The sequence below is a fragment of the Cucumis melo genome, chromosome 2 (assembly GCF_025177605.1).
Source record: "Cucumis melo cultivar AY chromosome 2, USDA_Cmelo_AY_1.0, whole genome shotgun sequence".
NCBI classification, from domain to species: Eukaryota; Viridiplantae; Streptophyta; class Magnoliopsida; order Cucurbitales; family Cucurbitaceae; genus Cucumis; species Cucumis melo.
This window is the reverse complement of record NC_066858.1, coordinates 14045997-14073795: the sequence shown is the minus strand read 5'-3', so window position 1 is coordinate 14073795 and position 27799 is coordinate 14045997. Positions and strand designations below refer to the sequence as shown.

Below are 27799 nucleotides of genomic sequence, written 5' to 3'. Positions count from 1 at the left end.
GTCTTTCATATAATTTTATACTAATTTTTTAAATGATTACATGCTTTTTTTTAAATGGAAGGGTATCTTTTAAAAATATAATCTCTATTAAGACTAACTTATTTTAATTTTAAATATCATATAATTATCTTTTAAAAGTTCAAAAGGCCTAATTTTAAAATAAAAACTCGAAAAAAATTTGTAATTTTTCAAATCTTCAAAAGAAAAAGAAAGAAAAAAAAAAGGTAATTTTGCAAACAAAAAATGTAGAAATTCCCATTTATTAAAAATTATAATAGGGTTAGAACAGACATTTTCTAACGGTACAGTTCACACCTGCTCCAACCCCTACAAAACCGGCGGTTCCCGTCATGCCGTGGAGAAAGAAACGGCGACGACCACCGGACGACCTTGCAAGAAACAACCAAAGCTGATTTTGATAGTACGAAGACGAAGCAAAGCAACCTTCTTAATTATTATTATTAAAGAACCAAAAGCCGATTGACTTTGCCAAACGTGTATGTCAATGAAAGAGAACTTCAGTGAGACCTTGAAAAACCTCGCGAACAAGCAATGAAACTTACAGTACCAACAAGAAACCCCGGTTTTCCGTTCAGTGTCCTCAAATTTCTATGAACGAACCCCACAATTTGCTTTTGAATCATCTCCTTCTTCATTGATCAGAGGACCGACCCCCATTCCATTCCATGGTGGTAATAACTTCTAGTGGAAGGAAATTAACTTGCTCACTAAGTTTGGAGTGACTGTATAGACTTTTCTTCTTATGGGTCTTGCCTTTTGGTCTTCTTCTACAACTGGGGTCCCACTCATTGTACGGATATTCGTGTGCCCACCCAAAAACCAAGACATTATTCGCATAAAGAAGCACGTAGCGTAGTGTTTTTTTTCATTTTTACAGACTCCCTTCTTCTGCTGTACTCTGCTTATTTCAGTATCTGACAAGCTCATTCATCTCTGTGGTCTCTTCTTTCTTTCCCATTGCTTTTTTTTCTTTCTACTTGGAGTTGGGTTTATGATGCCTGATGGCGAGACCAATTCTACGACTGAGGTCAGCGAAAATTTTCGACCCACTAGTTTTGTGCCGGTCGAGAGATTAATGGGTCCGTCTCTGATGAATGATCGGGATGCGGGTTCAAGTACAAGTACATCAGAGAAAGATCCCAGGAGAATCGCAAGGAAGTAAGTTATTTAATGTCATCTCGTATGGTTATAAAAAGCTTTACTGCATTTGTTTGGTTGAACAAGCAGGAGAGTTTCTGTTTCTCGAGTGATTGGTGCCATATTTTCAGTCATAATGTCGTACTTAGAATTTAAATTTGTTTAATGTTTACATGTTTTATTCATATGCAACAACTATGAACTATGAACTATGAACTATGAACTATGAACTATGAACTATGAACTATGAACTATGAACTATGAACTATAAACTATGTTTCTAATGCTTTCATAAGTACAGATGATTGTTAATTTAACGTTCTAAGTAATGAATTTGCCAGATAGTTGAAGTGCATATCTACGTACCTCATTCTTTAACTTCACATTGTATGTAATTTTCTTGAAAATACTTGCCGAGTGAAACGTTTGACTGAAGGTCATGCTTTTCTTGGACTTAATCTTGGGATCTTACTTAGCAGCCACATCAACTACTTGTTTGTTTCTAAAGGAGCAGATATCATAGAACTGCTTAATGTTCCATCACTATCAGTTGTTTTTCCATTTTTCATTTTAAATTTCATGTAGTATCGTTGCTCCGCTACAACCTGAAAATGTTGTTGAAACTTTCATATTCCTTTTTGTAGATATCAATTGGAGCTGTGCAAGAAAGCTTTGGAAGAGAATATCATTGTGTATCTCGGGACAGGCTGCGGCAAGACTCACATTGCTATACTCCTGATATACGAGTTGAGGCACTTAATCAGGAGGTCCCAGAATGGTATCTGTGTGTTTCTGGCTCCTACAGTTGCTTTAGTTCAACAGGTGTCGAAAATTGAAATTTTGCAGAAATTTAGTGGTTTTTTAATTTATTTATTCATTTGATTAATATTTTTATGGGAATAAATTGTTACACTTCTATCTCTGCCTTGTTGAACTGCGTAATGGTAGAGTGGCATGATCTCTTTTATCAGTCGGCCCCTGTAATTTTCATTGGTTTGATTTGCACTCTGAATTCAGTCCTTAAAATGGGTTTTGAAGTTGTTTTGTTCAAGTTCCACCAATTACAACCAATGCATTATATTGTAGTCATTAAAAGAGTCAGAAAGTTTCATTCATGTGAAGGTTGGCCCTTTGAACCTTATGACATGTGGGGTAAGCAAGCTAACTGGCAAATTGCAACTAAGCAAACCAAAAGGAGGGCAAAAGTTTGTATCTAAAAGAAAAAGAACCACATAGTAAGAATACGTTTTATACTTTTCAATAAGTAACTGCAAAAAGTGGATTAGGTTATATTTTGTCTTTTTTATTAAATATCTGGGAACAAATGAAAACCCAAATGAGAAAATGCCTCTATTTCTCTATATGGACAGAGAAACAAAAAATGGTTTAGCGACTCCTTTGACTTCCTCACCAAGTTAGCGAGATGTGAGCTTCAATAATAGTTAGACTCACAAAGAGTATAACTAATAAGTTCTAGCTCCTCGATTCTAATATAGGCCAAAACCTTTTTACCTTTGTCTTTTATTATCTTTGTTTTTTCATCATAAACTTACTTTCTATTTAATAATTGCTCATTTAATGTCAAAATTTATTTGCTTATATAAGTGATTTTAGATTAAATATTTTGATCAATTTCTGCTTGAGTGGTTCCAAAGCTCAATGTAAAGGCTTCTTTTTGTTCGTTATTGCATTTTAGCAAGCAAAAGTTATAGAAGACTCCATAGATTTCAAAGTCAGGGTCTACTGTGGAGGTTCCAAAAGCTTGAATAGTCATTATGACTGGGAAAGAGAGATGGAAGAATATGAGGTGACTATTCATTTTTATTGTTCCTCTTAATAGATAGTTGCAAGGGTCGAGCAATATTTTCTTTTCTAGCCAGCCATACATGGCTGTTACTTTTTTTTGAGATTGGGAGATCGTTAATATCAATGATTGCATTAAATACAGTGAGAAAGGATGAAAATAACTATTTTTATGATCATTTTGCTGAACAGAATTGGATATTTTTAACACATTAAGAAAAGGTTTCTTTAGCTACTTACTTCTCCATCTCATATACATGCTTGAATTTTTCCAGGTTTTTGTCATGACCCCTGAAATATTTCTGCGTAATTTATACCACTGCTATATCAAGATGGATTGTGTTGAGCTTCTAATATTTGACGAGTGTCATCATGCTCAAGTCAAAAGTGACCATTCTTATGCAGAAATCATGAGAGTAAGAGATTCTATATGCATATAATACTTGGGGCAGATGGGTTGATATGCGCACTTAATTTCTTGATATAATTTATTTTCACCTTTTCTATAGGTGTTCTATAAAACAGATGATCCTAAACGGCCTCGGATTTTTGGTATGACTGCATCTCCAGTTGTAGGAAAAGGTATTTCCTTTGAGTAAATTTAGAAACTTCATTAGGTTGTGAACCTATTTGTGGGCTCTATTGGTTTATTTTTCCTGAGTACTCTTATTTTAATAACTGCAAAGATTCTTAAGTCGGTACTGCTATGAATGCTTTTCAGTGGTTTTTTAGTACTAATACAGGAATCTTGACTACCAGCTTCTTGATCGTAGGATCTGGTGTCAGTAATTTTTGTTTCTTTAGTGCTGCTATTTCATGTCTATGTATATTATTTCAATGACTGTTGCAATTCGTAAATGATGTTATTTTATTTTCGTTGGATCAATTTTCTCTAATTTGAAAAGGGTTTTTGGTCTCTGGATTCTTCTTTGGTTCAAAACTGAAATGGCCAATATCTTGGTGGGACAGTTGTGATCCTCAACTAGCAGTTGGTGGGTTGTGAGGTTGTTTTAATACACTGTAGGCATTCCACCTTGCTCTTGTTGGCTCTTGATTTTGTTCTTTCTGGGATCTACTGGTGTTCAAGGTTTAGACAAACCTTTTTGCATGAAAGAATTTCTTCCTCTCAAGGGGGCAGGCTCTTTTATTTTCTGATGATAGTGGGGTGGCTAATTTTGGTCCAAACTCAGTTAAGTGAATTTCTCTCAGTTTTTTGCTCACCCAGGTTTGTTGCATTTTAGAAAAACATTTGAAAGATTTTTTTTGGGAATGATGGACGGAGAAAATTGCATCCGGTGTGGTGGAAAACAGTACTGAGAATGTTTAGTAGGGTGCATTCTTCATATGGAGAACCTTGCTGATCATTGCTGATCTATGAAACAATTCCCAATGGTTTGGACTCTGTTCGTGACAATAATCCTTGGGCGTTTTAACTTCTTTGCTCGGGATACTTTCTACGTGATTGCAGATGACATGTCTTACCTTTGCTTGCCAGTTTGGTTTTATTCTGATTCTACTTTTACTTCTACTAATTCAGGTGCTTGTAATCAGCAAAATTTATCTAGAAGCATCAATAGTCTCGAGAAGTTACTTGATGCAAAGGTGGGTTGTGGAGCAACCTGAGGTATATATATGTATATTTTAATCGAGAACACTGGAGTTGTCTTTTGAATTGGAGCACGTTTCTGTACTTAGGTTTGGACTCCTTTTTTCAATCTTTTTCTCCCAGTTTCTTTCATTTTCTCAATCAAAGTGCAGGTTATTACAGAAAATGGAGTAATAAATTTGATAAGGACACAGTAATTTTCATGTTGAAAATTGTAAATAGTACTGTGTAATAAATGAATCCAAAAAAGTAATTACAATGTGAGGTCATACGAAAGTCCACCTATGTAAAATAAACAAAGGTTTTTCAAGTAGCGAACTGGACATCTTTTTCTTTAAAAAAGGACATTTTTGAGGAATCAGGGATTCAGATCAAGCACATTTCGAAGGACATTTTTTTTTCTTTAAAAAAGAACATTTCCAAGGAATAGTTCTCATTTCATGTGTCAAACTTGGAAACTAACTCCGTTGAAGTATTAAGGGTCTGTTTGGTAAAGAATATGAAAACAAAAATTTGAAAATAAAGGATTCAATGAAAACAAAGTTGTATTTTATGTTTTTAGATATGTGTTTGGAGGCAGATTTAGAAATTGGATTCTAGTTTTAAAAAAATGTTTTAATTTTTTTTTGTACTATGTATTTATAAATCATAAAACTAGTCTTACTGATTCACTGAGATCTTTTTGATGATTAACTATTACTGATTTATTATGAATATAATTTATGTTTGAAAAATTGGTTAAATTGCAATTTTAGTCCCTTTTGTTTGGAGAAAGTTAGAGTTTAGCCTATAATTTGATAAAACCTCACATATAGTCCTTATGATTTAACTATCTTCATAAATAGTCTGTATGATTGTTTTCTATGATTTTATCAAACTAAAAGGACTAAATTCTAGTTATAAACCATAGAGACTAAACTCTATCCTATTAAAACCATAGGGACCAAATTTGTAATTTAACCTAAAATTTGATATAATTATTATTTAGTATTATTATATAATTTATAATACATATTATGTTAAAAAAATGAATTGAGTTTATGACATGACATATTGTATTTCTAAATGTTTTTATATGCATTTAATATAATTCTGCTTTTTGAAATGTAAAATCCAAATTATGGATACAAACATAAGAAAGTTGTTTTAAGAATTTGTACTGTTTGGTTCACAGAATCTGAAAACAACTTTCAGAAACATAATCTAGATTGTATGCCAAAAGACATATCTGCTGAACTTAGTGAATCTGAAAACATAAAACTGAATTCGGATTTTCTACCAAAAAGGCTCTAAATTTCCTTGAAAACACCGAAATTTTGAGCAAACATTGACAGCTGCGAATGAAACATTTTCCAAGAAAGTTTTTTATATGATCAGTTTTAGAGTACTTCTGGGCAAATGTACTTATACTACCCTGATGCAACATTGCAGGATTACAATCTTTTATGAAGTCAAGGAAAATACTATACTTTGTATTTAAATTTTGTTGATTGTTGAACATAATGGAGGAATAAAACTGACTTTTCTTTCGTAGGTTTATTCAGTTGAAGATAGGGAAGAACTGCATGCATTTGTGTCATCACCAATTGTTAACATATATTATTATGGTCCTGTTGCGAATGGGTCTTCTAGCTCCTTTATGTCCTACTGTTCCAGACTTGAGGACGTTAAACGCAAGGTATTTTGACAATCAATCTTCGTTATAACTCTGTTATCAAGATAGATTTTCACTTCTTCCTTATCTTGGACAAGAGCAGTGCATAGTGGCTCTTGGTCAGGTTGAAGGTGAGCATGAAGTTCTGCTGGCCACCAAGAAATTGTTGTTCAGAATGCATGAAAATATCTTATTTTGTTTGGAAAGCCTTGGTGTTTGGGGGGCATGGCAGGTAAAAAATTTCAGCAATCTAAATGCCATTTTATGTCCCTATTTTTGTTATCATATTTTTTCTATACCTGATGTTTGTGGCAATTTTTTTGTTGCTCTGCGATTAGAAGGGGCATATAGAAAGAGTCAAAATGTTCTATCTACAATAGAAAGAGTTTTTATTTTAGGTTTTCTTTTTTGGTGAGTGAGGGTAGCTGATCTACATTGCTTTTAGTAGACCAATTTTTACTCAAATTCACACATTTTATCCTTTGCTTGTTTGTTGATGCACAAACAAATGAAGAATGTAGTTGTCTTCTTTTCTTTTATTGTGCTGGAAATGTACTTCCTAACTCATCTCTAGAGGGGTGGAAAGAAACAAAGACTACAGTGAAGGTTTCTATGTTCGTTGAAATAGGTTCACGTTTCACCTGAACTCTTGAGTCATTTTGTATCAATGTTTGGGTCCAAGATTGACATGAATATGTGCTAATGATGTGTGTTAACTGTAATTTCTCTAACCATGGAGGTGGAACCAAATTGCACGATGTAAGATTTCCATGTTGTCTCATCCTTAATTAGGTCTCTTTTTGGGACATAATACTAGAAAAACTATGGGCGGTTTTGGAAATTGTGCTTGTTTTCTTCCATTTCTACACAATGTTTTCAACTTTGTTTGAAGAAACATCTGAATTCCTATTTCAAAAACAAAAACAAATTTTTAAAATTTTCACAAAAAAGTTTCTAAAACTATCTCTCTTTCATTTTCACAAAACTTGGCATTAACCAAGAAATCTATGGGTGGAATGAGCGTTCGTAAGCTTTAACTTTCAAAAATAAAAAATCAAACGGTTATGAAAGGGGGTCTCATATTAATTGATTAAACTATGAATTCCCTATGCATATGTCAGTGGGTGGATGAGCTTTGGGTTAAAGAAAAGATTAAACAATGAAAATGATCAGAAGAAAGTAATAGGAATAAAGAAATGCAAATGGAGAAAAGAAAAAAAAAATAGTTTGGCAGAAATAGTAGGGCATCTAATGTATGTTATTATTTACCTCAATTTAAATTATTCATGGTTATTTTTATCCAAAAGAAGAATCAAGGTTATTATGTCTATGAAGGTCCTTGAAGCTCTAATTTCTAAATACTGATGGCTGGTTATCTTTATTAATGAGATATTTTGCCGAGGCCACCCATACTATTTACATGGACTTGGAGAAGGAGCAGAGACCCAAGGGTATGGGTAGTTGTTGTTCCTTCTATAGGATATAGTTTCCAGGTGATTTGATTTTTCTGGTAGTCGTACAAATTATTAGATTGTAGCAGAGGGAATGTATAACTAGAGGGAAGTGAGCAAAGACAGATGAAATTGTTTCTGTAGGAAATTGTAATATCATCTTGCTAAGATTGTATAATAATTAAAAGAGTTAATAGTTCACTACCATTTCAAGAGGATGGCACTCTCCCTTGCTGTGAAATACTAATCACCAGCTATTACATGAAATACCAAGATTCTGCGAATACACAAAAAACATTAATATATACAAACAGCAGCCTGGCCAACTAGGTGGGTGGATTTTCACTTTTGCCCCTCCTAACATATCTATTACTAATTGGGGTCTAACAAAGAGTTTCAAGTCTCTCGAATGCATGGAGATCAAGAGACTTCACCTTTTGAGATCTAAGATCGATGATTCTTTGTGGAAATTTTCTGTTGTTTCTTTTCTATCTGTTTGCTACATACTATTTTATGTATCTTCATGTTAGCTTTACTTATTATCTTTTCTCGTCTGTTTCCTTAGGCTAGTAAAATTCTCCTTAGTGGAGATAACTCTGAGCGAAGTGAATTGATAGAGGAAGCAGAGAGAAACCCAAGAAATGACTCTTTAAGTGATAGGTACCTTAATCAAGCTGCTGAAATTTTTGCATCAGGTTGCAAGGAAGGTACTTAAAATTTCTTATGGAGCAGATTAGATTTGCATTCCTCTCTGATTTATGGCTGCTATCCTCTTTCCTATGTTCTGATGCTCCATTTTACTGTTAGGCACTATGTATTGTTTTTAATTGATGTATTTGTGCTATCAACATTAACTGTTATCAGTTATGCCATGATAACTTTGTGCGCTCTTAACTGAGATATTTTCTGTTTCTTTTTTCTCTTTCCTTTCCTGTAGATGGTGGAATCTCAGATATGTTAAATGTTGATTTTTTAGAGGAACCCTTTTTCTCAAAGAAGCTTCTACGACTTATTGGAATTCTTTCTTCCTTCAGGTCAGAATTGAAAATCTGTTACTGTACTATTGCTTTTATGTTTTATTGTTGTCTTTATGGAAGTGATAGATAAAAATACGTTATGCAAATGAGCAGCGGCTGTTCTCCAATTACTTCAATATATTATATTCCAAAAGGTGATTATATCTCTCTCTCTCCTCCTCCTCTTTAACATGACTATGCGATAATTACCCCCCTCCCCGCAAGATAAGAGGAGGCAAGAGAGAGAGAGATGTAATCACCTATTGGAATATATATATTGAAGATAATTGGAGAGCAGCTGCTGCTCATTTGCAGAATATTTTTGTATCAAGGTTGTTACCTATGAATATCTATTATAAGTAATATATGTTTAAAAGGGATTTTGTTATGTGCAAATGTGCATACTGTAATCTTATTACTAGGACCCAATATATAACTACGTACAATTTTTTTTTTGATAAAATGTAACTACCTACATATGTACACAAGTATTAGGATGTGGCTGGATCTTCCTAGCAGCTTTGCACAGCTCATGTCTTTGGCATGTACTTAATTTGTATAAAGAAAGTGAATTTCTTGTAAAAGCTACTAAAAACCTGTTACTTTGTCTTTGTTTCTTCTTTTCAGGCAACAACTCAATATGAAATGTATAATTTTTGTGAATAGAATAGTTATAGCTCGGTCCTTGTCATACATACTTCAGAATCTAAAATTTTTGGCATATTGGAAGTGTGATTTTCTTGTTGGTGTACACTCAAAATTGAGGAGCATGTCAAGGAAGACCATGAACCATATTCTTACAAAATTCCGATCAGGGGAGGTAAGTTGGTACCCCCCCCCCCCCCCCCCCCCCCAACCACCACCACAATCCACACACCAAAACACACACGTGCACACCACCTTGGACAAGTGTGGTCAGGTATCTTCTTTTGTAAGATTATGTGCTTCTGCTTGGCATCTTCTGTATTATTTATTTTTGAGGGGTAGGATAGATTGAAAATCTAAGTCATCAATTCAGTTGTTGATGAATGTTCTTGACTAACCGTCTGATTATGAATGTTCATGGTCCACTGATTCAGAAAAAAAAAAATACAATAAAAGTATGTACTGGGATGGAGAGGAAATCACCAATGATCACTACATTAATAATATTTTAAACAACAGTTCTCTCTCTCTCAGCCTCTTGATAAAAAACAAGAAAAGGACATAAGTGCCTTCTTTAATTATTATTTTATAATAATAATTTATTATCACTTTAGTGACCGGAGTAATTACAGTAACTCTTCAAGAAACTTCAGTCAGTTGGAAATCAAAATACACCAGGTCCATATAATATGCATTTTCCTCGGAATCTCTTGATAATTTTTGCTTCTTCTTTATAATCTCATTCTCCGAAAAGGTGCCCTCAACTCATTTTTACCTACACAGTTCTGGCCCTTTTCTTGAAGCTGCAATCTCCTCTACACCTTCATATGTTTATGATTATTATTATTCCTATTTTCTCTAACAATGTTGGGTTGTGACACATCATGGTTCAACCTTTCAGAGTAGTTCCCGAGGGGAAGTATGGCCTGTGGACCATCATAACTTTATTTTCTGCATGGATACTTTCTTCACTTTGCTTTAGTATGTCATGCTTGAACATTCTCCTAAGCATACAAAATGTCAAACGTACAAAACATCATTCTTCAGGAAGTTGAACGAAAATATCATAAAAAGAGGAGTAATGATAACACAGTACTTGTAAAAGAGGATGAATCCCCATCATCTACGAATAACTTGAAATAAGTTGATTAACCCCTTTGTGGCTCCTTTTGAAGCCAATACATGTATTTTCATTTTTTCTTACTTCTTAGCTATTAATTACTCCTAATCCCAAAACAAAACTTCATGTTTTTAAGTTAGGGTAAATTTAGATATTCTGTCATATGAGCGCAACAAATAGACTGTAAATACTGGAATGAGCATTGATAATGATTGAGTTTTTTACTTAACGGCTTGTATTCAACATCATGTTAAACTATCTTCAGTTTACAAGCTTAAACCATTACAATATGATGAATTTATTTAATCATTTCACTTATTTTTTATATCAACGAAAACCTTGTTTCTGATTATTTTTAACCTCTTCTAGCATGTTGAAGCCAATGGTTGTTTTGAACTTGAAAGAGGTAAGTTTATGATTAATCCTTATAGCCATTGCTCTGGCAGCTAAACCTCTTGATCGCTACAAAGGTTGGTGAAGAAGGGCTTGATATTCAGACTTGCTGTCTTGTCATACGATTTGATCTTCCTGAAACAGTATCTAGCTTTATCCAATCAAGAGGTCGAGCACGAATGCCTCAGTCTGAATATGCATTCCTTGTTGATAGGTTCTCTTATCCTTTTTCCCTCTTTAAATTACAGACATTTTTTAAATAATATTCCTTAGTTGATCAAATTATTCCACTTCTCAGTGGGAATGAAAAGGAGCTAGGATTGATAAACGAATTTCGAAAAGATGAAAATCGGATGAACAGAGAAATTTCTTCACGCTCATCCAATGAGACATTTCATAGTCATGAAGAAAGCATCTATAGAGTGGCTTCAACTGGTGCATCTATTACATCTGGACGTAGTATATCCTTACTGCATGAATATTGCTCAAAACTTCCACATGACGAGTAAGCAAAATTCTCTCCTATACTAGATTACATATTCAATAACTTAAAATTCATTAAGTGTGTTTAATTTATTTTTAACAATGTATAAACTTTTGCAATATTCTTCTATGAACAGGTACTTCGACCCCAAGCCGAAGTTTTTCTATTTTGATGATTTAGGAGGGACTGTATGTCATGTAAATCTACCCTCCAATGCACCGATCCCCCAAGTTGTCAGCAGCCCACAATCTTCTAGGGATGCTGCTAAAAAGGATGCTTGTCTAAAAGCTGTAGAGGAATTGCATAAACTTGGTGCTCTCAGTGACTATCTCTTGCCCATGAGAGGCAGAGGCAGTGCCAATGAACAGGAATCAGAACTTAACTCCTCCGATTCTGACAGCTCTGAAGGTTCACTTGAGTAATTCCCTGGTTTTTAATTTTAAGTTTTATGGATCTTGGTTGATATTTGTAAGCATGGATGCAGATGAGAGATCGCGTCGAGAACTTCACGAGATGATATTTCCTGCTGCTCTAAAAGAGTCTTGGACTGGTTCTGGATATCTTGTTCTTTACTGTTACCATATAAAATGTACTCCAGATCCTAGAGATAGAAACTACAAAGAATTCGGTTTATTTGTGAAGGCACCATTACCCCAGGAGGCTGAGAGAATGGACCTTGAGCTTCATCTTGCACGTGGAAGATCTGTAATGGTAAATTTAATGCCATCAGGGGTTGTGGAGCTTTTGGAGGAGGAGGTAAATGGTTTATCTGCTGACTCTGCACTAGATTATTCTCTTGTAACTTTTTTAACTTACCCTAAGTATCTTTGTTTTCCAGATTACCCAGGCAGAGAGTTTTCAGGAGATGTTTCTTAAGGTCATTTTAGACAGATCAGAATTTGTTCAGGAGTACATTGCTTTGAGGAATAATTCTTCTAGATCTGTTTCATCAACATCTTACTTGTTGCTTCCTATGATTTTTCATGATAATGAGGGATCACTTTTCATAGATTGGAATGTTATTAGAAGATGTTTGTCCTCCCAAATTTTCCAGAATCATGCATGCTCTATTGTCAAGGGAACTGCTTCCTCGGATACCCACCTGATGCTTTATGATGGCCGTAGATCGTCAAGTGATATTGAGAATAGTTTAGTGTATGTCCCCTACAAGGGTGAATTCTTTTTTGTTACTAACATCGAGAGGGGGAAGAATGGACACAGTCAATACAAGAACTCAGGCTTCTCAAGTCATTTTGAACATTTGAAGACAAAGTAGGTTTCTCTCTGACTAGAATTTATCTAATGCTTCTAAAGACTACATGCAGTACTATAGTTTCTAGTTTTTTATTGTTGTATTCCTATATCTTTATTAGTTCTTATCTGTATTACATTCATAAAGTTTTTGTATCAATGCTGTGATCAGGTTTGGCATTCATCTTAACCACCCTGAGCAGCCTCTTCTTCGTGCAAAACCTCTGTTCCTTTTGCACAACTTGCTTCATAATAGAAAGCGGGAAGATTCTGGTAATATTTTTAGTTCTTTTGTTACATAGACTTGTAATTTTCATTGAACTCTGCTGCATTCAATGTCTGGATATAGGCGTTGAATAGTCAGATCGAGCTTTCATTTCTGAACTTATTTTTTTGTCATCTTTTGTCACGTTGCTCAGTCAGTACTCAACATTAAAGTTTTTTTTCTTCTTTTTTTTAGTTTATTTCATTTTGTTGTTTATTAAATGATATTTTTTTGGTTCTTTGGCTGAGTTATAAATTCACTTTGATGCTTGATTATATTAACCTAATATGTTCACTTTGATGCTTGATTATATTAACCTAATATGTTCCTTTCGGTTCGATGGAAAGCTTCTCCATTGTGTTATATTTTCGATCTCTTATCAGGCTTATCCTTGCAAGATACTTGTATGAACTGGGAGGTCCTTGTAACTTCCTCTTAGTTGTGTGTGTACTTTTATGGTTATTATTTTCTTTACACTCTCATTGGAAGTGTATATCTTTGACTTCTGTCTATTCTCATTAATTTAATGAGCTCCATTTCTATTTAGAAAAAAAAAAAAAAAAAGAGAAGGGAACTGATTTTTTCTTTGCTGAAAGAATCACCAAAAAGAAATAAAGGGTGTTAACCTCAACATACAAAAGTATTCCATCGTACAAAGTTTGTTGAAAGGAAATTTTAAAGTATAGTCCCTGGATGAAGAATGTTGTGCCTCTCCCTGACCACAGTAAACATACAAAACTCTATACACCCCTTCCCTTCTTATAGTAATTTACATAATTCCCTAGACCAATCACAATGCATTTATCACATAGATCTCTTCAATTACACTCACTTAATGGCTATCTTCCTTGCTCTCTTCCTTACCTTTCTGTCGAAATACGTGAAATGTATGGGTGGTCAATCAGTTTCCAATTTTATTGTCACGATTTGGTGTTAACAAGTTCAATTACAATACAACATTTAATCAGCTTCAAACTATTTAATTAAACCCTCATTAGCCATAACCACATATTTGGAAATTGTATACTGCATATGCTTATTTCCATCTGCTAACTGTATTAGGATCAAAGTATCTTAGATATTTATGTCGAGGAAGCTTAATAAGAAAGGTTTGTCTCTTTTAATAAAACTAAGAAATGCAGATGAATAAACAATAATTAACTAAAGTGCTTTTGTCTAGTTTTGAAGCTGGCTTAGTCCTTTTATTCATGTTTTTTTTTTTATAAATAATTTAGAAGTTCTATATCTTGCTCGATACAGAAGCACATCATCTGGAAGAATATTTTATTGATTTGCCTCCCGAGGTTTGTCAGTTGAAAATAATCGGATTTTCGAAAGATATTGGAAGCTCCATATCTTTGTTGCCATCAATTATGCATCGTCTGGAAAATTTGCTTGTTGCCATTGAATTGAAGTGTAGGCTAGCAGCTGCTTTTCCAGCGGGTGCTGAGGTTACTGCTAACAGAGTAGGTTGCTTTGTCTTGCACTTTCAATTTCTCCAGATATTTTGGTTCTGCTCATGCCTTTAATAGCTGTGAGTTTTCTTGTTAGATTCTGGAAGCACTCACCACTGAGAAGTGCCAGGAACGCATTTCCCTGGAAAGGCTTGAAATACTTGGTGATTCATTCCTTAAATTTGTAGTAGCAAGGTACCTTTTTCTTACCCATGACAAGTTCGACGAAGGAGAACTTACAAGAAGACGTTCTTATTTGGTGAAAAATTTCAATTTGCTCAAGCTAGCAACTAGAAAGAATTTACAGGTATGATGGATGTGATCTTCAATTCCTAGGTGCTATTTTTAAGTTGATTCACCATTTAACTGTCTATGCCTTTTGTGTTTCTTAAAAATGTAAACAGAAACTAAACTTTTGCTCTGTTTATAATTTATTATTATGATTCCTCTGTTTGGTTACTTTTCTGCATACTCTCTGAAGTGAGGTTGTTAGTAATTGTTTGATCATGTGTTCTATCCTACGAATTGAAAGATTGGTGTTGAAAATTTTGGAGCATTGATTGTGGACGAGTAAATCGGACTTTTAGTTGTTTATTATTCCTTTTTTACTATGATTAGGGGTGACATCAGTGTAATGAAATTGATCTCTGTTTAATATATTTGATAAACTTTGATGATTGATTTTCAGATTTAGAATTTGACTTTATTTGAACAACTCTGTAGATTCCTCGAAGTGACTCTTCTGCATATTCCCTAATTGTACACCTTGTTAGTTCAAATCTTAATGACCATGAGCAATTCTTAATAACCGGGCTTGAGTCAAATAATGGCATTGTGCATATACATCTTGAGATTGATCAACAGATTTGACATTTATGATTTCCTCTTTTTTTAATGGATAGGCATTGGCATTTATTAGTCACTTGATTACACTCTTTCCATGGATCATAATATCAGTGCATGTATCGTTTCTTTCTTCAGGTATATATACGTGACCAGCCATTTGAACCTAGTCAATTTTATTTACTTGGTCGTCCTTGCCCAAGAATTTGTAATGAGGAAACTAGAAAAGATATCCATTCTCACGATGAAGCAAGAAATAATGGAAAAGTCAACGAGACCAAGTGCAGCAAAGGCCATCATTGGTTACAAAAGAAAACGATCAGCGATGTGGTTGAAGCTCTGGTAGGAGCATTCCTAGTTGACAGTGGCTTCAAAGCTGCAATTGCATTTCTCAAATGGATCGGGATACGAGTAGAATTTGAAGCTTCACTAGTTACCAATGCTCTCATGGCAAGCAATGGTTACGTCCTACTTGCAGATAGTATAGACATTTCTGCACTTCAAAATTCATTAGGCCATCAGTTTCTCCATAAAGGTCTGCTGCTTCAGGCACTCATTCATCCATCTTACCACAAGCATGGAGGAGGTTGTTACCAGGTACGAACTTTCTCTTTCCATGTCAAATGGCACGCTGTAATCTGCATTTCTTCTAACTATTATTTCTACTTAACGTTGCCATTTTATTGATCAATGCTCTGGGTTTGACCAGAGATTAGAGTTTCTTGGAGATGCTGTCCTGGATTACTTGATCACATCATATCTATATTCAGCGTATCCTAAACTGAAGCCAGGTCAATTGACAGATTTGAGATCAGTGTTTGTGAGGAATGAGGCTTTTGCCAATGTTGCCGTAGATAGATTCTTCTACAAGTTTCTGCTTTGTGATTCTACTAGCCTTCTAAGTGATATAAAAAGTTATGTGCACTTCATTAAAGCACCTCCTTCTGAAAGGGATTCACGTGAGCAGCCGAGATGTCCAAAGGTATTTGATACGCATTGAAGACATAACTTTAAACAATACAAGGATTATCATGTGGATATTTTGGTGACCCTCTAGCATTTAGAAACAACTTTTGCATAATTATTCTACTTTACTTAGAAGCAACAAAAATTTCATTTGCCAACATGAACATAGCTCAACTAATATGAACATGTACTCTCAACCTCGAGGTCTGAAGTTCAATCCCCTACCCAACATATTATTAAAAAAAAAAAAGGAATTCCATTCACTGGAGTTGTCAAAGAACCTCTTATTTACCAATCTCTCGTGTCTTTATGTATGTAAATCCTGAGGAAAAGATAGTACTTTGACTTCCTTTACCTCCTGAGGAAAGGAGAGTGCTTAGGGTTTAGGGAATGACTTTGTCATGTTGGAGTTCGAAAGTATTTTCTTTTGTTTGCTAATTCAGCGTTGCATCTTATGTTTGCAGGCTTTGGGAGACTTGGTTGAATCTAGTGTTGGGGCCGTTCTTGTTGATACAGGGTTTGACATGAACTGTGTTTGGAAGATAATGTTATCTTTTATGGATCCCATCATGAACTTTTCAGGCTTCCAGCTTAGTCCTATTCGGGACATAACAGAATTTTGTCAAAATTGTGGCTGGAAACTAAAGTTTAATTCATCAAAAATGGAAGGATATTATTCAGTCAAAGCAGAGGTGAAAGGAGGCAACTTTCATGCCGCTGCTTCTGCAGCCAACCGTCGAAAGAAAGATGCCGAGAAAATTGCTGCGAACTTAATACTCACAAAGCTGAAGGTGGGTATTAGTATAAAATACTTCTACGGTGCTTTTATGCCAAAGAACCATCTGTATTCTTTTTCCTAATAATCATAAAAAGGCAATGAATATCATTGGAGTTTTTAGTGTTTGTTTACACTTCAATTTTTGGTAATAATCTGAATCAGTTGATCTTTTTGGTGTTTCCCATATTTCATTTATTGACGAAATATTTCTTTATGTAAAAACGTCCTTTTTATTATTCTGAATTGTCGATCACCATCAAATAACTTTGGTTGTCTCCCGGAGCAAGGAATCTTTCAACTCTGGAGTTTAGATTTTGGAACTAATTGATTGTCATTATGAGTTGGATTATTTGAGGACATGGAAAAGCAAAAACAAGGTTAATTTTTTTTTATTTGTGGTCTGATCAACTATTTCGATCATTTATGTTTATACCTGTATTATTATTACGTGTCTTTGTAGTATTGCATGAACCCTTCACTTGCTAAGCGTATCTTTTCCTACATCTAAATGGTTTTAACAAATTTCTTAACTTATCATTGCAGGCCAAAGGATTCATACCTGAGGTCAATTCATTAGAAGAGATCTTAAAGTCGAGCAAGAAGATGGAACCTAAGTTGATTGGTTATGATGAAACACCCTCGGTCATGATTGATCAAGTTGACAATGGTCTTAGAACATCAAATGTGCCAGAATTTTCTAGTGAAAACTCAGATCCTCGCATGCACTATGAAGTTGACAATTCTCATCCAGTACGCATTACACGGATAAGCAAAATGTTGGTTTCTTCATCTCGAACTGCAGGGGAACAACTAAAGCTGGCCTTTGAAGGTCACGATAGTCCAACAGACTTGCAGTCATCATCAGGTTAATACCGTGACTACTACTGTTCTTGGAGGGATATTATTATGTGTTGAATTATTTTCTAATGCAGAGTGGTCTCGGTAGGTCGGTCGGGGAAAACAACGGCAAGATCCCGTCTGTATGAGATCTGTGCTGCGAACCATTGGAATCGCCCTTCATTTGATTGTATGAATGAGGAAGGACCAAGCCATTTAAAGATGTAAGTTCTTGCCTTGATGAATGCTACAGTCAATATATGCATAGCAGAAGAATTGAAAAAGGCTGGGATTTTATAGCCTGGTTTTTAGAAAGTTGTTGAATTAGACCTGCCATTCTTAAAAGTAGGTATTCCAATTCTGATTCAATTTTCTTGCAGGTTTACTTACAAGGTTGGATTAGAGATTGAAGAAACCCCTGATACGATTTTTGAGTTCTTCGGAGCACCTCATTTGAAAAAGAAAGCTGCAGCCGAGCATGCGGCCGAAGCAGCTCTTTGGTACCTGAAGAAGGGAGGATACTTGGCTGGGACAGACTGATACAGTAACCGCTGACTGAAAGCCATTCATGTGGATAGCTAATGTGCAACTCAGTAAAATAGAACCATATGAATAGCCGTGTAAAGATTGTATAGAACAGTTAAAACTATTTTATCAATTCTGGGTGGGAGTCTTGTGTACGTAGTTAGTTATGTAATTTATCCATTTATTTTGTGTTGTAACTTATAAGGTGTAAATTCTGGACAAACTTTTGGACAAATTTGTGAGTTATACTAATTATTATTAAAGCTGATTAAATTACAAAATTCAGTTCCACATTTCGATGTTTGTGTTGGTTTTATTAGAAACTTTGATATATTATCATCTTTTAAATTTCGAGTTAAACAATGTAGGCAAAAGTTCTTAGTAAAAACTCGAAATATATGCTAGTTGAACAATATTTATGTTTATCATTTTTTAATTCCATAAAATAGGAGACTTCAAACAATAATAATTAGTTAGAATTTATATCAACAGACCAACCTAATATTTTAAATGAGAAAAATGTATAGATGATCTTGAAATGACAGAGATTTGTTATGATTACCTTCGACTTTTAATTTTATCCTCTATTCTTCAATTTTGTGGTTTGTTACAGTGAACTTTTAATATGATCTAATAGTCATTTATATTTTCATATATAGGAGAGGAAGAAATCAAACGGTCAATGGGTAATATGTTTAAAGAAAGCAAAACGAAAGTGTAGTGTTCCCTTTACTATCTGTATGAAAAATGGTGAGTTTGAGTGGAGGTTCCACCTTTCAGGCTGCCGCTCCATTGTTAGCACTTTCTTCTCTCTCGCCGCGTCCTCTGAGGTTCTTCGACCTTTCCCTTCTTTCTCAGGTCTACTTCTGAATGTATTTACCCACAAAGTGCTATCCTTTTATAGGTACGCAGTGCTTGGAGCTGGTTTTGCTGGGCTTTCGGTTACTTGGCATCTCTTGAAGGTACGGTCCTGTGGGCTCTGTTTTTCAACATTTTGCTTTTGCTGCGTACAATGTTCTCTTCTTCAAACCCTTAGTTTTTTGGTTGCTGAATTGTGGTTTTTGTGTATCAATCGGCAATATGAATTTGTTCCGATGAATTTCTTACACTTTGACGTGTTTGGTGAATGTCTCTTATGATTTATGATTGCACGAAGACATATACATTCATGACGTATATTTAATTCGTTCCTTCGATTCTGTCAGGCCTCCATTCAATATCCTATTGAATCTTCGTAGCCCTTCAAATTTGATTTGGCCTCTACATGCTATCTAGAGGCAGTGAGCCCAAAAACCAAAAAACGGGATCTCATGTAATCATTTTTTTTTTGGAAAAAAAAACATTTCATTGATTGAATAAAATAATGGGCAGAGCCCTATACACTCAAAGGTGACCACATAAATTTAGTTAACTGAACATATTTCCGATTCAATATGTACTTGTTGTAGGCCACAACAAATCATCCTTCACATATCTTCATTATGTTATGATATTGTCCACTGTGAGCTTGAATAACTCTGCTTTTAGTTTCACTGAAAATGTCTCTTATCAGTTGAGATGTTTTCCACCGGTTGTATACCTATGATCTTTTTATCTAGTCAATTGGGACTTTGATGGTGTTCCCAACATTTATTACTTAATGTTGTAGATAATCTTATTGTGTTCTTTGCAGCTGTGTCCTAAGGATGTACCTATACGTATTGACTTATATGACGAAGCTGGCATTGGTGGCGGGGCGTCTGGAGTTGCTGGAGGGCTTCTTCACCCTTATTCTCCAAAAGGTTCCAACATAATGACCCTCCGTTGCAAAAGCTGGCCTTTTAATGTGGCTAACCCCTTGAAATTATGTCAGTTAAACTTCTCTGGAAAGGTGCTGAATGTTGGGCTGAGTGCTTAAAGCTTTTGAGCGTTGCAGAATCAGCTCTTCACCCCAAAGAGTTGGATAGTGAGATGGATGAATGCCAGAATATGAATGAACTCATTGTTCTAAGACGGTATGTTTCTTTGTTTCTTTTAGATTTGGAGAGATATACTTATCTTTACGTCTAGATATTCCCATCACTTAAGGATCTGTTTTTCTACCATTTTTATGGTGATTGCGGCATGTGAAGCATTGCATGCTTATGGTTTATTTTAGGGGCATCTTGAGGCCTGCAATTAGCTTGAAGAATTTGATGGTGTTAAAAGAAGTAAGTATATTTTATATTCTTGCTTCTGTTTTTGTTTCAGTACTGCAATTAGAACGTCTTAACAGATGTCAATAATGTTAATACAATGATGAAATTAGAATGCTCGGAATGGACTCGATAGCTGCAGGATCGAAACGATTGATGAAGTTTCTGCCCGAGATCTTGTTCCTGAGCTTTGTGTTCCTCTAAATACAGCTTTTTACATGCCTCAAGCAGTAAATATCAATTCTCAACGTTATCTTGAGGTCACAACTTCAAAGCAATTGACTTATCTTCCATTTGTTATATTATCTCAAGATAATTCTTTGATCTTTCTTCTTCCCTATCTTATGCCTAGGCGCTATTTATAGCATGTGAAAATCTGACCAAGGAAACATCCACCTCAGGTTTTGGTCATAAGGAGTTGTATTTGCAGAAAAAATCTATTAACAAACTGCGTGAACTAGAAGGTAATCAAAGTTTCTCCTGCCAAATCTTCTCTCGGAACTAAGCTCTTTGTGCTGTGATAAAACTTTCTGGAAAACTTGCAGGGACATACGATGCTGTGATAGTTTGTCTAGGTGCCAAAATGGTCATGCTTCCTGAACTTACTGGAAAGCTTCCTTTGAGAACTTGCCGAGGTGTAGTTGCTCATTTTCAGCTACACGATGATATCAGGTACCTATTTTTTATGCCTAGTATGTACTCTCCCTCCACAAAATTCATAATTTGGGCCATGAGAATTACTTCAGCTAAGTGATAGTTATCATTTATCATCATGAGCAGATTGTCCTGCATATAGGATGATTGCTTTTAAATCTGTCCGAACTACGAAGTTGTGCTTTCACATTTTGAGTTAAGATATCAAATACCTATGAAGCTAGATATGACAGTAGGTCAATTTCTAAAAATTTAGAAGACATATCAAATATGTTGATGATATGTTTAAATAAAATCTATAATATATGTAAATTTAACCTAAAGATTCAAAATGTAATCCACTAGAAAACATAAAATGTGATTTTAAGAACCATAGTATACGTACACTTCTTTTTCGAACTGTTGAAGTTATTCAAGTGGGTTTTTTATGTGTGATTTGGTAGGGAGTGGGGACGAAGGCATGAAGATGAAGATTGCATTATTCTGGGGTTCAGTTTTTTCCCTCTTTTTGTTTTGTGCTGGGGCAGTGGACTTTTTAAAAATATTTTGCTTAGTTTTGGGTTGTTAAAGTATCAAATGAGATACTTTTAAGGTCTAGAGTATTCATTTCACGTATCTAGAAGGGGACACGTATCGTACAAGAAAAAAAAAAAGAAAAGAAAAAATTAACAAATAGATTTCTTCCTCACGTGAAGTATCTGAGAGTATCGGTGCCTGATATGTATCCGATACTATTCTTTGTCTCAGATGAAGTATTTGTGCTCAATGGTCAAACACCCAATGGACAATTTGTTAAGGGGGGATAAAGGGCCCAATATAATTTTCTTGGATTGTCCTGAAATAATTAGAGAAGCCTTGTCACGAGCAATCTTCTATTATATATAGGAATTCTGATGCTTTTGTCAATTGAGCATACATGCATAGGTGTTATTAATGAAGAGGTCCATGGTTCGAGTTCCATGGTTCGAGTTCCCTCACTCCCTATTATACAAATATTTGGATAGTTTTGAGAATTTTTAGCTCCAAGGGCATTGCTATGAGGTGCATTATTATTTTCTTTTGAAATTCCAAGAAACACATTCATAATATATTCCTGTTTGTCTGATATCTGGTATATTAGCAATGCATACCCAGGGCTTGGGCCTTCTATATTGTCAGACGCATGGCTAGCCATACGAGGTCCAAGAAGTTTATATATGGGTTCAACATGGGAATGGAAATCAACAAATTCGTCACCTGAAGTTTCAGAAGAGGAAAGTTCAAGAGCGGTTGCAGAACTTTTACCAAAAGTGTCTGCCATTTATCCATCTATAAAGGAGTGGAGTTTCATAAGAGCAAGGGGTGGTCTCAGGGCAATGCCACCACTCAATCCTCATGGATCTCTTCCTCTTATGGGTTGTATAGATGAAATTATAAGACACAACAGCTCTTGCAAGTACTGGGTATTTGGAGGGCTTGGTTCAAGGGGATTATTGTACCATGGTTGGCTTGGGAAATTAACAGCGCAGGCTGTGCTTACATGTAATGATGAACTAATTCCATCTGAACTGACCTCTTGGAAGAAAATAATGAACAGTTAATCCATTTTCTCTTTCCCCATTCATTCTCTCCCTCTTTCTTTCTAGACAGAGAGCTTTGTCTTGCAGCCACTAATAGATTGCAACGGCGAATGTCCTATAATCATATTTTCCCCCACATGGTGCATTATGTGTGAATCTAGTGCTAAATATTTAGGTCCTTTATTTGACCGATAGGTTGAATAATATTTTGTTTTAAGATAGAGACCTTTGCTTTGGAGTTATTAATATCACTAATAGGTTGTAACGATGGACGCCTTATAATCATATTGTCCCCTCACATGGTGCACTATGCGTGAATCTTGTGCTAAATATCGAGATATTTACTCGATTGATATGTTGAAACGACTTGACTAATATGTTGATAGCAAATGTTCTTCCTATAATCATCTTTCCCCCTCATGGTGCACCATGTGTTAACCTACCCTCATGGTGCACCATGTGTGAACCTAGTACTAAATATCTAGATAACTTATTTTTACACTACAACTCTTGTTTGGAAAGGTATCTTGTAGGTAACGTAATAACGTTTTGAACTTTCTTGCTTCTATTTGATATTGGCCTTTGTTCAAGCTTTCTTCTACCTGCTTTGGAATGAAAGAAATCAGTCTTTTGGGGTGTTTCTTAAATCAGTTTTTGAGCAACGTTCCTTCACCTTTATTTCAAACATCTCCTAAAGAAAATCAACTTTAACAGCCCATGTTTTCACGCCATTGTAAATAGTTTTTCCACTGCTTTCTAATAAGGAATCAATTCAAATGGAAACACTCTCTTAACAATACTAGTCTACCTAGCCAAAGAAAAATTGCATAAAACTTTACATGTCAAAAGTTGATTTAAGCAAAGTTTTCGACACTTGTCAAAGTGTGCTTAGCTTAATGTAGTTGACATGACCTTCCATCCGATCTCTTGTTGTATAAAAAAGAAAAGAGAGGTAAAGCATTCCCAAGATTCATCCCATGAAATCCAATTGCAAGAAGAGGTAAAGCATCTCTTCTACCTCAGAAAGTATTTTTTGGTTGTTAGCACCGGAAATGGATGGAATTCATGTACAAAATTCTCATTCTATCCACAAAATTCTTATCCTGAGAACTCTGTCACAAGCAAATTATATATCTTGACTCATTCTCCACATATAAACCTGTCCCCCACTAGTGGCTCCTGCTAATGTTCCAACATCATAAGGATGTGCATCGAACCTGCACGGTATTGCCGATATGTTGGGGCTCTGCAAAACGAACACTCTCTTCTGATATGCCCGTGAAATAACATCTACTGCTCTCTTCATATTACCGATAAAAATATACAAGTCATCCCAACCCCATATTGCTCTGCTTTCAAATAGATAGATGTCGTTAATCTTCTAATAGAAGGAAAAAAAAACAACTGAAGCCTACTAACGATAAACGTGAAAGTACAAATAGCAATTAGAGGACAACATGAAAACAATACCCTAATAATTCAGCCCAAGAACCACCCTTAAGTCCCTAATTATAGGGATAAATAATCATTGAAGAAGATACCATTATATGTGTGATGCAGGGGCATCTGAAAATCCAATTTCTTTATGCAATAAATCATTCATATGTTGACAGAAAACACTTGCAAAATGTAAGAAAATTACCAACTGGTGAGAAAAGAAACTTGTGGTGTATCATCATTCATATATATAAGGATATGATCATCAAACGTTTGAGATTGAACAAAATAAGAAAATAAGATGCTTAATAAAAGATATTAGTGAAACATTTTCATTCTTTTGACACAAGATTCGAATTTTGATATCAACATAACCAGAAAATTAGTCATTCATATGTATATTTAGAATATCTCAGTGAGTAGAGCAAGGCGAATCGCACAAGTAAATTTCAGATGGAAATGGAAAAGGAGAAAAATAAAAGGTAAGTGATAAGGACAGGGTTACAAAACTTGCCTGAAAGAAGAAATCCATCTGCCTGTCTGATTATCATGCGGTATGAGCGAAGTATCTTTAAAGTTAACTCCACCATATATACCAACAGTGTCGTCAAAACTACATGAAATGAAACCAATTAATCTCACAACTATCACATAATACTATTAAGCCATTAAAATCCTACCTACTACACTACACCTGCCTAATTTCAGTGCTTTAGTTGTGGGGTGGGGGGGAGGGAGGGGAGGGAAGGTGGAGTTGTGAACAATTCATCGTTCTTCTGACGTAACAATAAAAGAGCCTCGGTTTTAATTAAATGCATAAAGTGCAATTTCAAAATATTAAGTGTACAACATTTAGAAAGTTCTACTGCCTAGAAGAATTCATCATCGTCTTAAACAATCATTGTTGTTCCAATGTAACAAATTAACAATAACAAAGCCATCATAGAACTGTAAATTTTAAAAAAGAAAATGATACGAAACTGAAAAGTTGTGATAGAAAATTCTACCGTCTTAGGACACATTAATTAACCTGAGCTATAGGACACATTGTTAATGTATTCTCTCTTTTACCCCTTTGCTGATTCTATCACTACCATTTGCCTATCAAAAAGTTTCAAAAGGTGATCAACTTACCTAGTAGTTGCAAGGAAGCGTCCAGAGGGCGAGAAGTAAGCAGAATGAATCGCCCTTTTATGGGTGATCATCTTCAAGGTTTGGGGCTTTTCATCACTAACACTTCTCAAATCCCAAATACAGGCAGTTCCATCACTGGAACTAGTAGCCATAATGTTGCTATTTTCTACATTAAAATCGATGGAATTGATCCTATCTTCATGCAACGTCCATTCCATTGGGCAGTTTCCAGTCCTTTTATCCCATATATTCAACCCTCCACGACCCTCAGAAAAATATAAGCAGTTTGCATCATTTGATTGTTGAGCTAGAGAATATATAGTATCTTCATTACGATATACAAGATCAAATATCTCTTTCTCTACGTCCATCAATCGTATAAATCCATCATAGCAGCTGGTATAAACCTGCAATTATTACACAAGAATCATAATTAGCATACCAAACCTAATTGCATAATACCAGAATAAGAACCCATGCAAAATTCAGAATTAATTTTCTAAACCATAAGAAAACATTCTAACAAAGAAAACGACTAGAGTAGATGTAAAGCTCCTTGCAAAATCTGATCCAAACATATCTACAGATGGTTTCTCCTTAATTAAAAACCGCAATTATATCATTCATGCACATTCCAAAACTATTATCTTATTTGGTCAAATACCTGGTTTACAACTGACTACTGAGAAATACCATTAAATACAGAAGCATAGGAAACAACTAGAGAAGGAATTCTACAATTAACTGAAACTATATTGATACATGAAAACTTCTTCCTCATATGCCCAGCTGAACCTTTTCCATCATAATGATAACTTTTCGTGAAACATGGGATCACATCATTTGAACTCAAGCAAAAAGTAAAACAATGGACTTTGACGATAAAACCTACGGAGAAAAGAACTATCTTTCTCTCACAGTATGAATTGTTGTGCGCAAGAACCCAGAGCTTCTTCATGCTAACAGACCATAAAAAATAACAGATATTTTAAAAAAATCAAATTCAAAAAGTTAATCTTCATCTTTAAAATCTTCCTAGAATCTCCTGGATAAATGTTACCTTCGACAATGCATGTCGTTGAATTGAAATCCCAGAAATGGGACCCGAATGGGGGTGATATAAATAAACTCCATTTCCTTCCTCACCCTCGTGATCAGCATTCCAGAACCCGACTTCCCCAAACTTGTTACCAACAACAATCATTCTAGAATCAAGACAAGGGAAAAACCTCACGGCCATTATTCTCCCAGGCACAACCCGAGCTATGTTGTCGGCGTTAAGAACCAAAGATGCAGGCTTTAAGCAACTTCCATCATTCTTATGTTCCATTTTAATCGAACTCATCAAGGGATCTTTAACGTCACTGATAAGTTCTTCAGTCTCCCTCTTAATTAAATTCGAATAATTATCAATAGGCTCCATCTTCAAACAATTCCCATCTCCCCCTCCTTCGATCTTTACCTCATTCGGGAAATTCCCATTCCCTTCCTCCAATTTAAAATCCTTAACGTCATCAACTAATTCCTCTTTCCCTGACCTACTCAACAGAGACTTACTCAAAGCACCCAAAAGAGATTCAATCAAAGACGGATGAGACTCCCTCTCACTACAGACTTCAATCATTTCAAGGGGGCCTAAAAAACGAGGCGAAGACTTGGACTTGATTTCTGACTTCCGAATCTTAGTAGCTGACTCCGTAAGATCATCTATATCTACAAGCTTTTTGGCATCGGGGGGAATTCCTCTAGCGCGCAAAGAGCGTCGTAAAACCATCGGAGTCTCGTTTTTAGGTTTGGTTTTCGGATAAACCTTTTCCGATTTGGTTTCAACTCTGGAATGGGAACAACAAAGGGTCACAAAATAAACATAACAAAACGAAGTGGGATAAAGAGATCAATACAGAGAGCGAAAACGAGAGAAAGAGAGAGGGAAAGATACCTTTGACGCTTGGAAGCAGCGGAGAGTTCAGAAGCTTTGGATTGGAGCTTGAGAGCGGCCATCATTTCATCGTTGCGGCGAATGTTCTCGAGCCTTTGGCGCTCGTAATCAGTGAGAGCTTGAGAAGCCATGGGAAATAGATAGGGTTTTAGGACAGAAGAAGGAGAAGGAGAATTGGGAAATTTGGAATTTGGAAATTGGTAAGAGATTTTATATAACGTTCGCGTTGGCGGGAAAAACACTACGGCGGGACTTCAGTGACTACGTTGTCATTAATCGCCACGTCACTCTCATCCTGTGGTTAAAGTATATTTCTTCAATTATAAATTAATTTATATATATATATATATATATATATATATATATTATCATGTCATAAGTTTGGTGGTCATAAATTATACTTTCGTCAAAAAAAAAAAAATAGTAAAAGAATTTATGATAATAGATTTCATATTAGTATATCTTTTAAATTATAAAAATAGTAAATTTAGAAGCAAATAATTATCTCACTGACGTCTAATATCATTAATGTTTTCCTTTGTCATATTTATTATATTTGTAATATATAAAAAAAATGAAATAGATTGTTTTTTTTTCTAATTTCTTTTTGTTATCTGATGCAATTTTTTTATTTTCTAAGTCCATCTAATCTT

General features: G+C 35.1%; 3 protein-coding genes across 10 annotated transcripts; 2 read left to right on the top strand and 1 right to left on the bottom strand.

The window, feature by feature from the left end:
• The first annotated feature begins 249 nt into the window (after window positions 1–249).
• On the top strand, window positions 250–18542 carry LOC103487375 (dicer-like protein 4). 5 transcript variants are annotated; one of them, XM_008445666.3, is made up of 25 exons: window positions 250–1179; window positions 1803–1980; window positions 2855–2965; window positions 3237–3377; window positions 3471–3543; window positions 4499–4563; window positions 6102–6245; window positions 6325–6453; window positions 8238–8379; window positions 8610–8706; window positions 9316–9508; window positions 10900–11060; window positions 11145–11351; window positions 11467–11738; window positions 11815–12086; window positions 12169–12602; window positions 12754–12854; window positions 14107–14312; window positions 14398–14607; window positions 15282–15740; window positions 15853–16125; window positions 16574–16900; window positions 17431–17752; window positions 17834–17948; window positions 18105–18542. In XM_008445666.3, the coding sequence occupies exons 1-25, from the start codon at window positions 1013–1015 to the stop codon at window positions 18262–18264; spliced, it is 4959 nt and encodes a 1652-aa protein (XP_008443888.1). In that variant the 5' UTR covers window positions 250–1012; the 3' UTR covers window positions 18265–18542. The 5 variants fall into 5 exon arrangements, with proteins under 5 accessions (XP_008443888.1, XP_050937523.1, XP_008443889.1 ...); XM_051081566.1 differs by lacking the exon at window positions 2855–2965; XM_008445667.3 differs by lacking the exon at window positions 18105–18542 and having other exon boundaries at window positions 17820–17935.
• Window positions 9550–27344, bottom strand: LOC103487377 (uncharacterized). 3 transcript variants are annotated; one of them, XM_008445672.3, is made up of 5 exons: window positions 27147–27344; window positions 26268–27039; window positions 25208–25614; window positions 24588–24686; window positions 9550–10337 (listed from the first exon to the last, which is right to left on the bottom strand). In XM_008445672.3, exons 1-5 carry the CDS (start codon window positions 27275–27277, stop codon window positions 10223–10225), a joined length of 1524 nt encoding a protein of 507 aa, XP_008443894.1. In that variant the 5' UTR covers window positions 27278–27344; the 3' UTR covers window positions 9550–10222. The 3 variants fall into 3 exon arrangements, with proteins under 3 accessions (XP_008443894.1, XP_050937526.1, XP_008443893.1); XM_051081569.1 differs by lacking the exon at window positions 9550–10337 and adding an exon at window positions 23357–23882; XM_008445671.3 differs by lacking the exon at window positions 9550–10337 and adding an exon at window positions 23357–23985 and having other exon boundaries at window positions 27147–27343.
• LOC103487376 (uncharacterized) lies at window positions 18915–22680 on the top strand. 2 transcript variants are annotated; one of them, XM_008445670.3, is made up of 9 exons: window positions 18915–19079; window positions 19154–19211; window positions 19922–20030; window positions 20102–20243; window positions 20387–20438; window positions 20537–20683; window positions 20776–20887; window positions 20969–21095; window positions 22198–22680. In XM_008445670.3, exons 1-9 carry the CDS (start codon window positions 18997–18999, stop codon window positions 22655–22657), a joined length of 1290 nt encoding a protein of 429 aa, XP_008443892.1. In that variant the 5' UTR covers window positions 18915–18996; the 3' UTR covers window positions 22658–22680. The 2 variants fall into 2 exon arrangements, with proteins under 2 accessions (XP_008443892.1, XP_050937527.1); XM_051081570.1 differs by lacking the exons at window positions 18915–19079; window positions 19154–19211; window positions 19922–20030 and having other exon boundaries at window positions 20361–20438.
• Window positions 27345–27799: the final 455 nt, after the last annotated feature.